The sequence below is a fragment of the Xyrauchen texanus genome, chromosome 13, assembly GCF_025860055.1.
Source record: "Xyrauchen texanus isolate HMW12.3.18 chromosome 13, RBS_HiC_50CHRs, whole genome shotgun sequence".
Classification (NCBI taxonomy): Eukaryota; Metazoa; Chordata; class Actinopteri; order Cypriniformes; family Catostomidae; genus Xyrauchen; species Xyrauchen texanus.
The window spans coordinates 35,080,400-35,093,232 of record NC_068288.1 but is presented as its reverse complement, the minus strand read 5'-3'; the positions used below and the strand labels follow the sequence as shown (position 1 = coordinate 35,093,232).

General features: G+C 35.1%; 1 protein-coding gene across 4 annotated transcripts in view; it reads right to left on the bottom strand.

Annotated features, from left to right (window-relative positions):
* Positions 1–6,464: 6,464 nt before the first annotated feature.
* srgap3 (SLIT-ROBO Rho GTPase activating protein 3) overlaps positions 6,465–12,833 on the bottom strand; it is a 122,205-nt gene continuing 115,836 nt past the window's right edge. For 3 of the 4 annotated variants that reach the window (XM_052140572.1, XM_052140576.1, XM_052140575.1), the window contains one exon: positions 6,465–12,319. In XM_052140572.1, coding sequence (XP_051996532.1) covers positions 11,867–12,319 — 453 coding nt within the window. In that variant the 3' untranslated portion in view covers positions 6,465–11,866. The remainder of the gene's footprint in view (positions 12,320–12,833) is intronic. The other variant, XM_052140574.1, reaches the window with a different exon arrangement.

Genomic DNA, 12,833 nt, shown 5'->3' with positions numbered 1-12,833 from the left:
CACCAGATGGTCCACTCAGTCAGTCTCAACTTTATGTCTAAACATTGCATTGATGCAGAACAAATTTTAAAACTATGTCTAAATACCTTGTGCACTCCAGTTTTTCCTCTTATGGTCTTCTTTGCCTTCTTTGAACTTGCAGTCAAAAGATGTGGACGGGTCCTATTAGAATACCTGGACAGACATGCACACACGTATAGACAAAGAAGGAGAGATGTATTTACTGACTAGTATAAACATAATTTATATAATCATTTCTGAATCTAATAATTATAACTTAAATAAAATTATTGATCAAACATCACCATATTTGATTTTTGCTCTGTTTTAAGCAGTTGATAAGTGATTTGATTAGATAGTGAAAAAAGACTTACATTTCAGTCTGTTCATTACAAAGTGATCATATGCTTTCAGAACACTCGAAATGTGATGCATGAGTCACATGGACTGTTTTAAATGAATAGATCACCCAAAAATGAAAATGCTCTCATCATTTATTCACGCTCATGTCATCCCAGATGTTTATGACTTTTTTTCTGCTGAATATAATTTAAGACTTTGAGAAGAATATTTCAGCTCTGCAGGTCCATACAATGCAAGTGAATGGTGGCCAGAAATATGAAGGTCCAAATGTAACATAAAGCCACCATAAAAGTAATCCATATGACTCCAGTGGTTTAATCAATTAATACAATCAGTTTTGGGTGAGAACAAACTGAAATATAACTATACAGTTTTACTGTGCATCTTGCCATTGCAGTTTGTAGGCACTAGGTTATCTTGTTTTCAAGTTGGATTACACTTCCTAGTGTTTGACGTATGCACGGAGTGCTAGATGGTGATATAGGAAGTGTAATCGAGCTTGAAATCATGATCACCGAGGAGACTGCTGTCAAGATATATAGTGAAATTGGAATTACATTTTGGTCTGTTCTCACTCAAAACTGATTGGATTGCTTCAGAAGATATGGATTTAACCACTGGAGTTGTATGGATTACTTTTATGCTGCCTTTATGTGATATTTGGACTGTCAGATTTCTGGCCACCATTCAATTGCATTGTATGGACCTACAGAGCTGGAAAATTATTCTAAAAATATATTTGTTTCTGTTTGGCAGAAGAAAGAAAGTCATACACATCTGGGATGGCATAAGGGTGAGTAAATTATGAGAGAATTTTCATTAATAATTACATTATTACATATATTAATTTTAATAATTAAGACACTTCGGGTGCTTATTTAACCTTTAAAGAAAGACACCATCAACTGATATTGTATGAGAATCAGCAATTGCGACATTCTTTACAATATCTATTTTTGTGTTCTGCAGAAGAAGAAGAAAATAGTCACAGGGTTTTGGAACCACATGAGGGTGTGTATATAATTACAGAATTTTGGGTGATCTATCATTTAATAAAAACAATGAAATGTTCCTAAATGTTCAAATGTTCTGACTAGTGTATTAAGCAGATCTATTAGAGGTTTATTGCAGACAAATGTAGATCAATGCCTCCATAAAAGCATTTAAACATGTTATATCTCTACAATTCTTTTTATTTAAATTTTCCTTCAGATTATGCAATCTTTGGACCTTTATCATATGAAATATGTTATGGATTATCATACTGTTTATAATCCTGTTTAAATCTGCTTAATGATTTTGCATTCTTGGAGAAATTCAGTGAACAAATCATACGCTTTCAGACAAACAGGATGTAGTTTTTATATACTGTAAAACAGTCATCATGTACTCATTCCATGTATTGCTATAATTTTACAGACTCTGGATTTTACTGACTTTTTATTCCATTATATTGAGTACTTTATAATGACAGTAAATTAAGCAATTCTAATGGCAATTTTCCTCAAGGGCTTTCCATTAGTGCGGCAACTGCCAGAAGTTCATTTGCACCGATAAAGTAAAAATGAGTAGAGATTTGGGGGTAAGAGAGTGAGGGGAAAAATTATCATAACATTGCCTGTTCTGAAATAAACACTAACAATTACAATTAATTCAGTCGAATGTGCTCATTTGCTTGCTTAACATTACAGAGGAAAAAAAGCCAATTTAGAAACTTAAACAACATCCTCTTTCAGGGCATGTCCTCTTCCTCTTATCATATGTCTTCATCCTGTTTCTCCTCTGTTTTCAATTAAAAATATTTGTTGTAGAAAGATGAACAATTATTCTAACCACAATTATGTCATCATTTACACACCCTCATGTTGCAATCTGGTATGATTTAATAGCAGGGAACACATACAGTAAGGAGATGTTAGGCTGTATGACAGCTTCAAGTCACCATTCACTTTCAATGTATGGGAAAAAAAGATGCAATGAAATTGAATAGTGACTGAGACTAACATATTAACATGTAATTTATCCATCCACTCTTCTCTTACTAATAACTGTACCAGAGGCAAATCTATCCTCCAGAGATGATACCATGCACAATGCAGATAGTGTGTGGGACAGTGTCCCTGTCAGTATCAGGGACTCATACAGTAAGTCACAGTATGTTTTCGTTCCGGTTCAGATGTTCCACATCCTACTTTCCAAATGGTTACCGGTTAGAACAAAATAAAAGAACGGTTAATAATGTTCTTTTTAAAATGACTGTTCTCGGTCCTAAAGGATGGGTGAATCACCAGATGCAGTGTTGCCAGATCTTGCAACAGATTCAAGCAACCTGGTCTGGAAAAACAAGCCCAAAATTAGCCAATTGCCTCTTTCAAATAAGCAAAAATAATCAATAAAATGTTTTGTGTGTGGTGGATTTATAAGCATAGAAATCATAAACATACAGTTAATTAAAAGGTAAAGTATCATTTTAATTACAGATCTGCTTCTTAATCAAAATTTGATATTATCAAATATGTATGAATGCATCTTATCTAACAATAATTCTGTGCAGACTTGGAAGCAACTGAGAAATGTAATTTTTTACATTAAATAGTGTTTTGCTTTTATCTGGATTAGCAGTACATGCATGTGATGTAATGTATTATACATAGTTGTTAAAAAGGCCTTCATTCACAGGCAAAGAAATGTGTGATGCAGCATTTTCCTTCAGGATCAAAGCACGTTACATTTTTTCAGGGAGCATGTTGTAGTTGCGTAGTGGTGTGGTTCCAAACATTTACTGTGATAAAATTATCAGAACTAAATTAACCAGTTATAACCAGTTACCAGCATTTAAAAATAAAGTTTTCACTCTGGAACAATTAAAAAATCACTTTGTTCCCATTTTCGGGTTATGTTCTGTAAAACCATCGTTTTTGGTTTTCATTTTCGTTCCTTGAACCGTTTATAGTCCCTGATCAGTACATTATATAAAGTACTTATTAATGGCCAGTTCATTCATAAATCAATTAGATAGCTTAGCGACTTTTGAACAATAGCAAAGGAATATTACTTGTGAGCAAAAACACTGATGGTACAAATGTTGAGCCTATCCTACCTGCCCAATCCATCTGATATTATAGAGTATAAGAGTCACACTTCAAAATCTCAGAAACAGAGTGGTCAATTTAAAATTTGTCCTGCAAAATTTTGTTTAAGTTAGGCTACACCATGACTTCAATATAATAATACATTTGACATATAATTTCAAACAATATAAACACTAACACAAGGCAGTATAGAATATAGCCTACTAGTGATACGTGAGCTCGGTATACTGCTTTGGAATGTTCCAAAACCTTTATGAACCTTTTGTTTTGAATCAATGATTAGAGCGCATATATAAACTGGCCAAGTTATGTGATTTTAACATATAAGGCTTTATACTGTCTTACCAAAGTCTATTTAGCCCAAGAACTTGTTTTCAAATAAATTGAAGAATATGGAATGGCCAATATGCCGGATGTTGAGCAGGAAGTCCTGCTTTACAGGTAAAAAGAGCCAGTAACCTTTTAGATACAGACATTGCCTGTCAGTCAACTTTCCCCATTCAAGTAGATAGGAGCTGTGCTTTTATCCCGTTTGCATCCATAGAAAATAGCTGCCCAGGTGTGTTCAAAGATGGCTGCTGAGTGAACTGACTTGCCTTAAAAGGGACTTTGTTCATTGTGCTTTGAAACATTTTTGAGTTTGACACTAGGTGTGAATAATCTCGAACCCATGAATAAATGTTGAATGTATTGCTGTAATGGAGTCAGTGATTCTAACAACAAGAATTTGTCAATCGGCAGTCATTAATTTAACATTCCCTCTCAATCACTTTGGGCTATATTCCAACCGAAACAAACAGTCACATAAAGCAAAATGTTGTGGTTATGAAACAGACATTTGAGAGATGCATTTACAAATTTTTATTAGACAATCTATTTAAGATATAGAAGCATAAATATGCATTTTATTTGATTAAACAAATAAATTATTGTAGAGCATTTTATTTATATTATACCCGGTGGCATAGCCAAGGGTGGTCCGGGGTTGGCCTGGGTCCACCCAAATTAGACCTAGGCCCACCCAGAATATTAGAGATTATTCTTTGGCTTCAAATATAAATTTGGAAATGTATAGAAAAATGTATAGATTTATAGTTTAAAAAAATGCTTAAATTCTGATTTTTCAAAGTGTGAAAGAACAGTTTGAATGTGCCGCTTCTCTGTTGTTAAGAAAATTTGGTAAAACAAATTGAGGGAAAACTTTGCCCATCCATTTTTATTGAGGCCCACCCAAATGTAATTTCATGGCTATGCCCTTGATTATACCACCCCAGCAGGAAATTGGACTATACCATTTCAGTATGGAAGGAGGTCCCACTATTGTAAATATGTTCACAATAGTTTTGGATTATTAATGATTTAATTACAAAGACTAATTAAGAGACTGCATATTATAAGAATCGATAGATATCTGATGATAATCATCCAAACATTCTAAACAGTGTTGAGTGCAATCCAATTATAAAGGAATTCATTATTATAATCTAATTAAGCTTTAGTTAAAAAAGAAGTGTAGTGCATTACATTTAATTTGTTGTAATCTGATTACAGTTACTTAAATTAATTTAATGACTTTTAATTACTTTACTTTGGTTACACATATTTCTAAACTAATATTATATATAAGAATACATTTAAAACATGAATTAACAACCGTTTGCGTTTTGTGACAGCTGAAGGGTGTGCACCCTATAACAAGTCAATGACAAAGGAGGAAATATAGATATTAATATGAAATCAATGTGTGGAAAAAATTTTTTTAGAACGTTTCTTGGGGTGAAATTAGAAATGTGATTACTTTGATGAAGAATTGAATGAAGCCAGCAATGTGATTACAATTTTAGAGTAGTAATTAGTATTTTTTAGCAAATTACTTAATTTGAGTAACTTAGCAACACTGATTCTAAATAAGAAATACAGTCTTATTCTAAAAATGGCATATCCTATTTGACCTGATGAGTATTTAACAGTTTAATAATGGAAAATGTACATTTTATTTGAACAGCCAGCAAGAAAATGTGACAAGCTCTAAATTTGTATGTGAATGTTTTCAAAATGTCAATGCAGACAACATGCTGGGAACATTGAGTACACGGCTAAAATAATCAATCAAGAAACTCTAAAAGGAGAGAGAGTGATAATATTTTTAAAGCTTACGTCTTGTTTATTAAGAGTCCCTCATGTGTAACAAATAGGATTTTCTTATCTACACTGCACACCTTGATTGACTGGCTATTTTCTTAAGCATTATAACAAATTAATAATTGATTGGGCAGTATCTTGCCATTGCTCTCAGAGAAAATCAAAATGCATTTTGAAAGACACTTTGAAAGAAGTAAGGCTTTACTGAGCAAGTAAATGATGTCTCCTAGATTAGCTTTTGTACCACATTTGGTGTAAAAAATATATCCCATATAAAATACTTTTTCTGAGACTTTATTTCTTATTTAACAGAAGTCAGGAGCTATCCTCTCCTGTCATCTAGTGGCTAAAAATAGTGATGCAATTAATGCTCTCCTTTTCTGAACTAAATAAATAAATTTGAATTTTTTATTTAAATCAGCATAACTTATTTTTCATTTATCAGGCATAGGTTTCACAATAGGTTTGCAAAACAGTAATGAGAATGAATAATCATGAAGATGATGCCATAATGAAAAATGGCTTAAAAAAATATGTTTTATTTAGATTTTTTTTTTCCACAGCACAAGCCAAGGTAATTATAATAGTGAGTGTTGGTGGCGTAGTGGGCTAAAGCACATAACTGGTAATCTGAAGGTTGTTGGTTCGATCCCCACAGCCACCACCATTGTGTTCTTGAGCAAAGCACTTAACTCCAGGTTGCTCTGGGAGGATTGTCCCTGTAATAAGTGCACTGGAATTCGCTTTGGATAAAAGCATCTGCCAAATGCGTAAATGTAATAATGTAAGTTTTAAAAATGGGACTAAACAAGTTACTTTAATAGACTATAAAATACATTTTAAAACAAATATGACAATAATCACATTTTTAAAAAAAGATCTTTATTTGGACTTATGGTTCACATCCAAACAGTGGGATGGTGTACGATTACATCACAGGGGGATATCCAACCATTCAAACACTCATTTAACAGCATCACTATACGGAAGTGTTCAGAGGAGGAACAAAACCCAAAACAACAGTTTTCACAACCCACTGCTACACACAGACAGCACTTTTTTTATATTCTGTTGAACATGGTGTCCGGAAAAGAAGAAAGCCTATATTTTCTGTTACCTTAGCACACATACAATAAACACCCACTGTGGCATACATTCAATACACTCTCAATGTAGCATTTATTCCCCAAACACACTTCCAGAAACATCACATAGTCCATTTAAGTACAGGAATGCACCAAGTGCCTCAGTAATCGTGCAAGTACCATACAACATCCTATTATCAGACCAACAAGGTCTTATATACTGCAATGCATTCGCTCGGGTATACGGTTTAACTTTGGAGCAAAAGTCTAAGCATTTCCAGTACAGCCTTGGGTCACTGGCAGAGGAGAGATCAACAGAAGAGAGACAAATTATTAGAAACAGATGAGACCAGGACTGTCTGAGTACAGTATGTTATGGATGGCAGATTCTGTAAACTCTATATAATTTATTATAAAACACAGCTGATGACATCAGCTCTTTACATAAGCACTATACAGTATGTATTCTGTATGACAGTGAGCTGTACAACAGATAGAATTTAAAAGAGCAGTCCAAGCAAAAATAAAAATTCTGTCATATTTACACACCCTTTTGTCTTTTGAAGCCCAAATGACTTACTTTCTTCCATGGAACACAAAATTAGTTATTTAGAGCAGAAAGTCCAAGCTGCTCTTTTCCGTACAATGCAAGTGAATGGTGACGACAGATGTAAAACAAGATATTCGGTGAATAATGATTTATGGACAGTTCTGTTTATCACAAAGATTTCATATGGCTTCAGTAGACTTGGAATAGGATATAGCACATACTTCAGGACTACTTTTATGGTGCTTTTTTTTTGTCCTTTTGGTGTTCCACAGGTGAAAGAAATTCACACATGTTTGAAAAGACACAGAAGGGTGAGTAAACGAAAAACCTTGCATTTTTAGATGAACTACAAGTTTCTCTTTAATACATTTCCCAGCAGCAGAGAAAATTAATAGGTGTTATGCTGTTGATAATAAAGTATTCAGATTCATGAGTGATAATGCTATTACACTCAAACGGCATGTCACAACTGATTACAGCATGAGTAAGTGTGTGCAGATCCAAGGTTGTGAATTACTTATAGTACACTGATTTAAGCGATCCTTTGGTGCATGTCTGCTAGTGCAAGCGGGAAATTAAAACAGGGACTAAAAATGGTTCAAGGAATGAAACTGAATTAAATTTGGGAGTTGTTGTTGAGTGAGTTGTGGTGGTGCCACCCCCCACCCCCCCAAGATACAGCCCTGGGCGACTGCCCATGCCTAAATCCGCCACTGTATACATGCATGGCTAATATAGACACAAGGAAAACATTATTAGACGTAAAAGGTACATTTCTCAGTTGTGTCCAAGTCTTCAGTGAATTATTGTTAGATATGATGCATTAATACAGACGGGTTTTGGCTCAAAAGCTGGTGTGTAATTAAAATTATTCTTATCTGTTAATTAACTGCTTGTTTTGATTTCTATGCCGATAAAGCCACCACACAAGAAACAAATGTATTGCTTATTTTGGTGAGTCAAGTGGCATAATTTGGGCTTGTTTTTACAGACCATGTTGCTTTTTCTCTTGCAAGATCTGGTAACACTGCAAGTGGTATTTCAACACACACCTTAGCAAAGAATACTGTCATTTTTAAAAGACCATTAATAACCATTCTTTTATTTCATTCTAACCAGTAACCTTTTGGAAAGGAGGCTGTGGAACTCCTGAAACAGTACGAAAATAATACAGATTTTGCTCAGAATGAACAAAAGTAAAGCATTTAGGTTTTAGTCCCTGATTTACAATGTTTAAAATGACACAGAGACAAGCCATGTGTGTACGCACAGACCATTTCTGTCCACCAGAGGGCACTATTATTCTTAGCCCTTGTGTGTGTGTGTGTGTGTGTGTGTGTGTGTGTGTGTGTGTGTGTGTGTGTGTGTGTGTGTGTGTGTGTGTGTGTGTGTAAACAAAGGTGAAAATCTGATCAAACCATACCATGCTTATTTGTACTTGCCAGGGTTCCCACACCTTTTAAGCTATCTATTTTTTCCAAAGCATTTGCCTGACTTTCCAATCATTTGTAATTACTGGAAATGAGATCTTTTAAAATTTAAAGATATTATTAAGAGGTTTAAAAATATATTCACTATAGAAAATGCCAGAAATGTTTCAATTATTTAGTTAACATCCATGACTATTGCCTGGAAATCACAGATTTGAAATTAACTGACATTGCCAGGTTTTCCATGACTGTGGGAACCCTCTACAGCACAGCACATCAACGGATGACTCAGAAAGCCTCACTTTTATACATTGCATTGCACATTGTCTTTAGCATCAAATTAATTAACTTATCAATTGTAATTAGGCAGAAATATCATGTCTGAATTTAAATGAACTTCCAAAAATAAATATGTGCCTTATTAATAGTGAATAATAGTCTTTAAATATGTCATATGTTATTGATGAGGCCTATTTAGTTGACAATGGTAAATGTTATTAAGAACAAAAAAAGCTGATGTATTTAAATGAGAATCACTTCCTGAGATTAACCTAATCCTTGCAGCTACAGTTTTGGTTTTCCTTTGCTCAATCACAGCCAAAGGCTAACACGTTTAGGGACATAGTGTGTTAAACCTAGGGAAAGACACCTCTAACAGTCTTTATCTGCTCTATTGGACAGTGTTGATTGGTAAAGAGAAGCACATGCAAGTTGGTCTCCCTCACATGCAGACAACAGGCCCATGCAACCACTAAGGTGAGGCATTCAGACAGGAGCTAATTACCGGTCATTGTGAAAACCATTTGTTTTAAAGTAATTCAAGATGGCAGTAACAGGACATGGAATCTCGGAAGTGATTTGTTTCTAATGCGAAAGTAAATTAGCATGACACAAACAAGACACATAAGATTAATGCAGATAGGTCTAAGACAAATGATGCTCAAGTATTACTTTAAATGAAATCTAGAAATAACACCAAAACATTGCAAATTGAAATTGTGAGTAGTAGAAACAGTCCTGATTTCTTAGTTTTTTTTAGCAACAAAGGCTTTCACATGCTGTCATTCTGATTGGAATACATGACGTGGCAAGTCCTAAGGCAAACTGCAAAAGTGTAAAATTGGCGAAGATGGGATTAAAGCTTAAGGCTTAGTGTATTTAAGGGGATATGTAGGTCAGTCGGGCAAATTTTGTACACGACTGGGTATACCACCCTCAAGATCTGCTCAGGGAGGAGTGGTACAGCTGAAGATGAACTGGAGACGATATGACAGATTGGGGGCAGTGGAGTTTCTCTTGTTTGACAAGGCGACCGTATACTCAGATTGGGGGAGGGATCTGTGCCTAATCACAAAGAATGCAGTATGGATTTTATTATTGTATCATTTATTACACTGGGCAAGATTCACTTTTACATCATATGCTTGGCCTAGTCAAGACCCTTTTTGAGCAAATCTCTCGAAAACATGTCTGGGTCACATTATTCCCCAAAAAATAAAGAAATATTTAACAAAAATAAAATGAGCCTAATTTTTACGATAATTTAGATTCCCACCCCATTGTGATACTGTTTTCGTGACAATTAATCACATTTCCACACCAAATTCTCATGAGCATAATGCTTCCGGACATTTCACGAGTTTTTTTACTAATTATTCTCAGTGGAGATTTGTATTTAATTCTCATTAAAGTAAATAGGCAGTACAACAAACACTACACTACCTTAACAATTTAAATAATAGATAACTATTTGTTCACATTACATTATTGCCAACTCGTTTTTTTCAATTTATTTTCTTTCTTTATATTTTAGAGTAAAATATGACCTGGACATCTCCTTGACATGTTTTGTATGATTCACCCCTTTGGGGACATTTTTTTTCAATACAAATTGTAACAGATTGGTCACTTGAGAAACATCTGGTAATTTTAGTAAGTATTGATATTTCCAGTTGAGAGAGGGAAACAAATTGTGCCTAATTAATAGATGTTTCCAATCACACTGAGCTCATGGCCTTTATAAGAATGTTATTGAATTATAAAAACCCATTCAAACTCTATGTATAATTTGAGCATAAAGGAATGTTTTAACTGATGTGGTACAAAAAGAAAAAAAGACAAATTCACAAAGACAAGAAATAAGCAAAACACTCCCCAAACTAATGTTAATGGCTCAGAATACAGAATCCACTCATTGACGTAAATGTTTGTTTTGATAAAAGCCATTCTAGTCTCCCTGCCTGTTCTGTCCTCGGCTGTACAAGATTGACACTTAATTGACAAAATGTATATTACACAAGAAAAACAAACAAACAAAAAAAATTTACCACAGGTTTCTTACAATTAGTTGGTATATTGGTTTTTCTGCATCTCATATATGTTTACAGCTTGGCTATGTTGTTACTTAGATGTATATCGCTTATTCTACAAACAGAAGGCATTACAAGTTCAAGTACAGTATATCTCTATTTACAACAGCTCACAGGTAAGCTGGCCATGTTAGACAGTCTTCAAGTGACAATTTGGTTCTATTACAGTATATCCATATATACAGTCCAGTTCTGGAGGGAGGGACAATCTCAGTCCTCGAATGAGAGGTAAATTATTCCTGCCTAAATTACATAACTCTTCTGGCCAACCAGTGCAAGGAGAAATAAATGCAAACCACTTATTTTATCTCGCTCACGCTAAAGAATAAAAGTTAATGTCTTAAAAAATGGACAAAGATGACGACTTATTAATTCTGTCGTGAAATGAAAATAAAATCATAACAGGAGATGCGTTGAGGCATTTTTTGTCTTAATTCTCTTTTCAACCTTTCTTACATGTGTGAATTACATTCTTCACTTCACCATGACTTCCATTCAATTGCACCCTGATAACCGTTTTTATTTTATTTATTTCAGATTTTTTGCCACTATTATTGACAGATAGTAAAGAGAAGGTGACGGGGAACACGACATGACCTGAGCCAGATTTGAACCTGCGTTAACTGCACCAAGGCTCAATGCGTCACATGTGCACAACGCCAGGCCACAGCTCCGACCTGTGTGTATTTCCAGAATTTTCCAAAGCTCAAACGGAAAAATAAAAGAGACAAAAAAAGGCATAAAATTGGGAGCAAACTAAACCTCCTAGCATGGGCATTAGCATTGTGCCCTCACCAGTGCAGGTAGCTACCACTGCACCACAGGCCTGGTGGTGCTACATGGTTCCTGGTTTCTCGCCTGAGTTGGCAGAGGAGGCTGCAGAATTGCTTGGGTTGTTTGGAAAGATCTTCTCTGTGGGGGTCACAGCAGGGCTTCCCACCCCAGAGGAGCTGGAGCTGCTGGAGCGGTGTTGGGTTGGTGGGGGTCGGACAGGCCTCATAGATGGAGGTCTGAGCTGGGTCCCGGCTAGTCTTGCGGACAGCGCCGGTTTAAAGGTTGTCATCATCTCAGAGGTGGAGCTGCTGCTGCGTCTCAGGGCCGCGTCTGGATCTCGAATAATGATGGTGTGCAAGGGGCTTACTGGTTCGGAGCTCACTGGGTTCTTGAGCGGTTCAAGAGTATCCAGAACAACATCAGGAGCCTGTTTGGCAGTGTTTTGGCGTTCCAGTTCACGGAGCTCATGAAGTGCAGTGTTCATTGTCTTCTCAATATCCTGTAACACAGATTTCTATACTTCTTATTAAAAACAACTGGTTGGAAGGCATTATTGTTGAGAATAATTCTATAGATAAGCTGTATTTCATTAATTGGGTTTAAGTCAACATGAAAGAAAATTCACAAATCATTTTATTTCCATTATAATTTTCTGAGAGAAAATGGATATTCAATGAAATAAAAAACAACTATCCATTGGGAACTGATTGGACTGGGAAGAGGGGGCTTTCCATACCAAAATAGTGCTAGACCTTAATGCAAGTTTGAGGTCGATTGGAAAGGAATACTCCCCATTTTTGAGTAGATTTTTATATCTGGAACGTGGAGGTTGAAGGTCAAGTTAATCCTCAATATTTTCTAGACATATCCCAATTGTAATGCTTCGTTTTGTAGTCTTATTTTATTTGTTATTAGCAATTATTGCTGTAACGTTTATTACATTAACCAGCATTAAACGATTTTTTTACCAACTATTGGCAAGATTTTAGAAAGGCTAGAAATGCATTACATACAACAGTAGCAAAAAA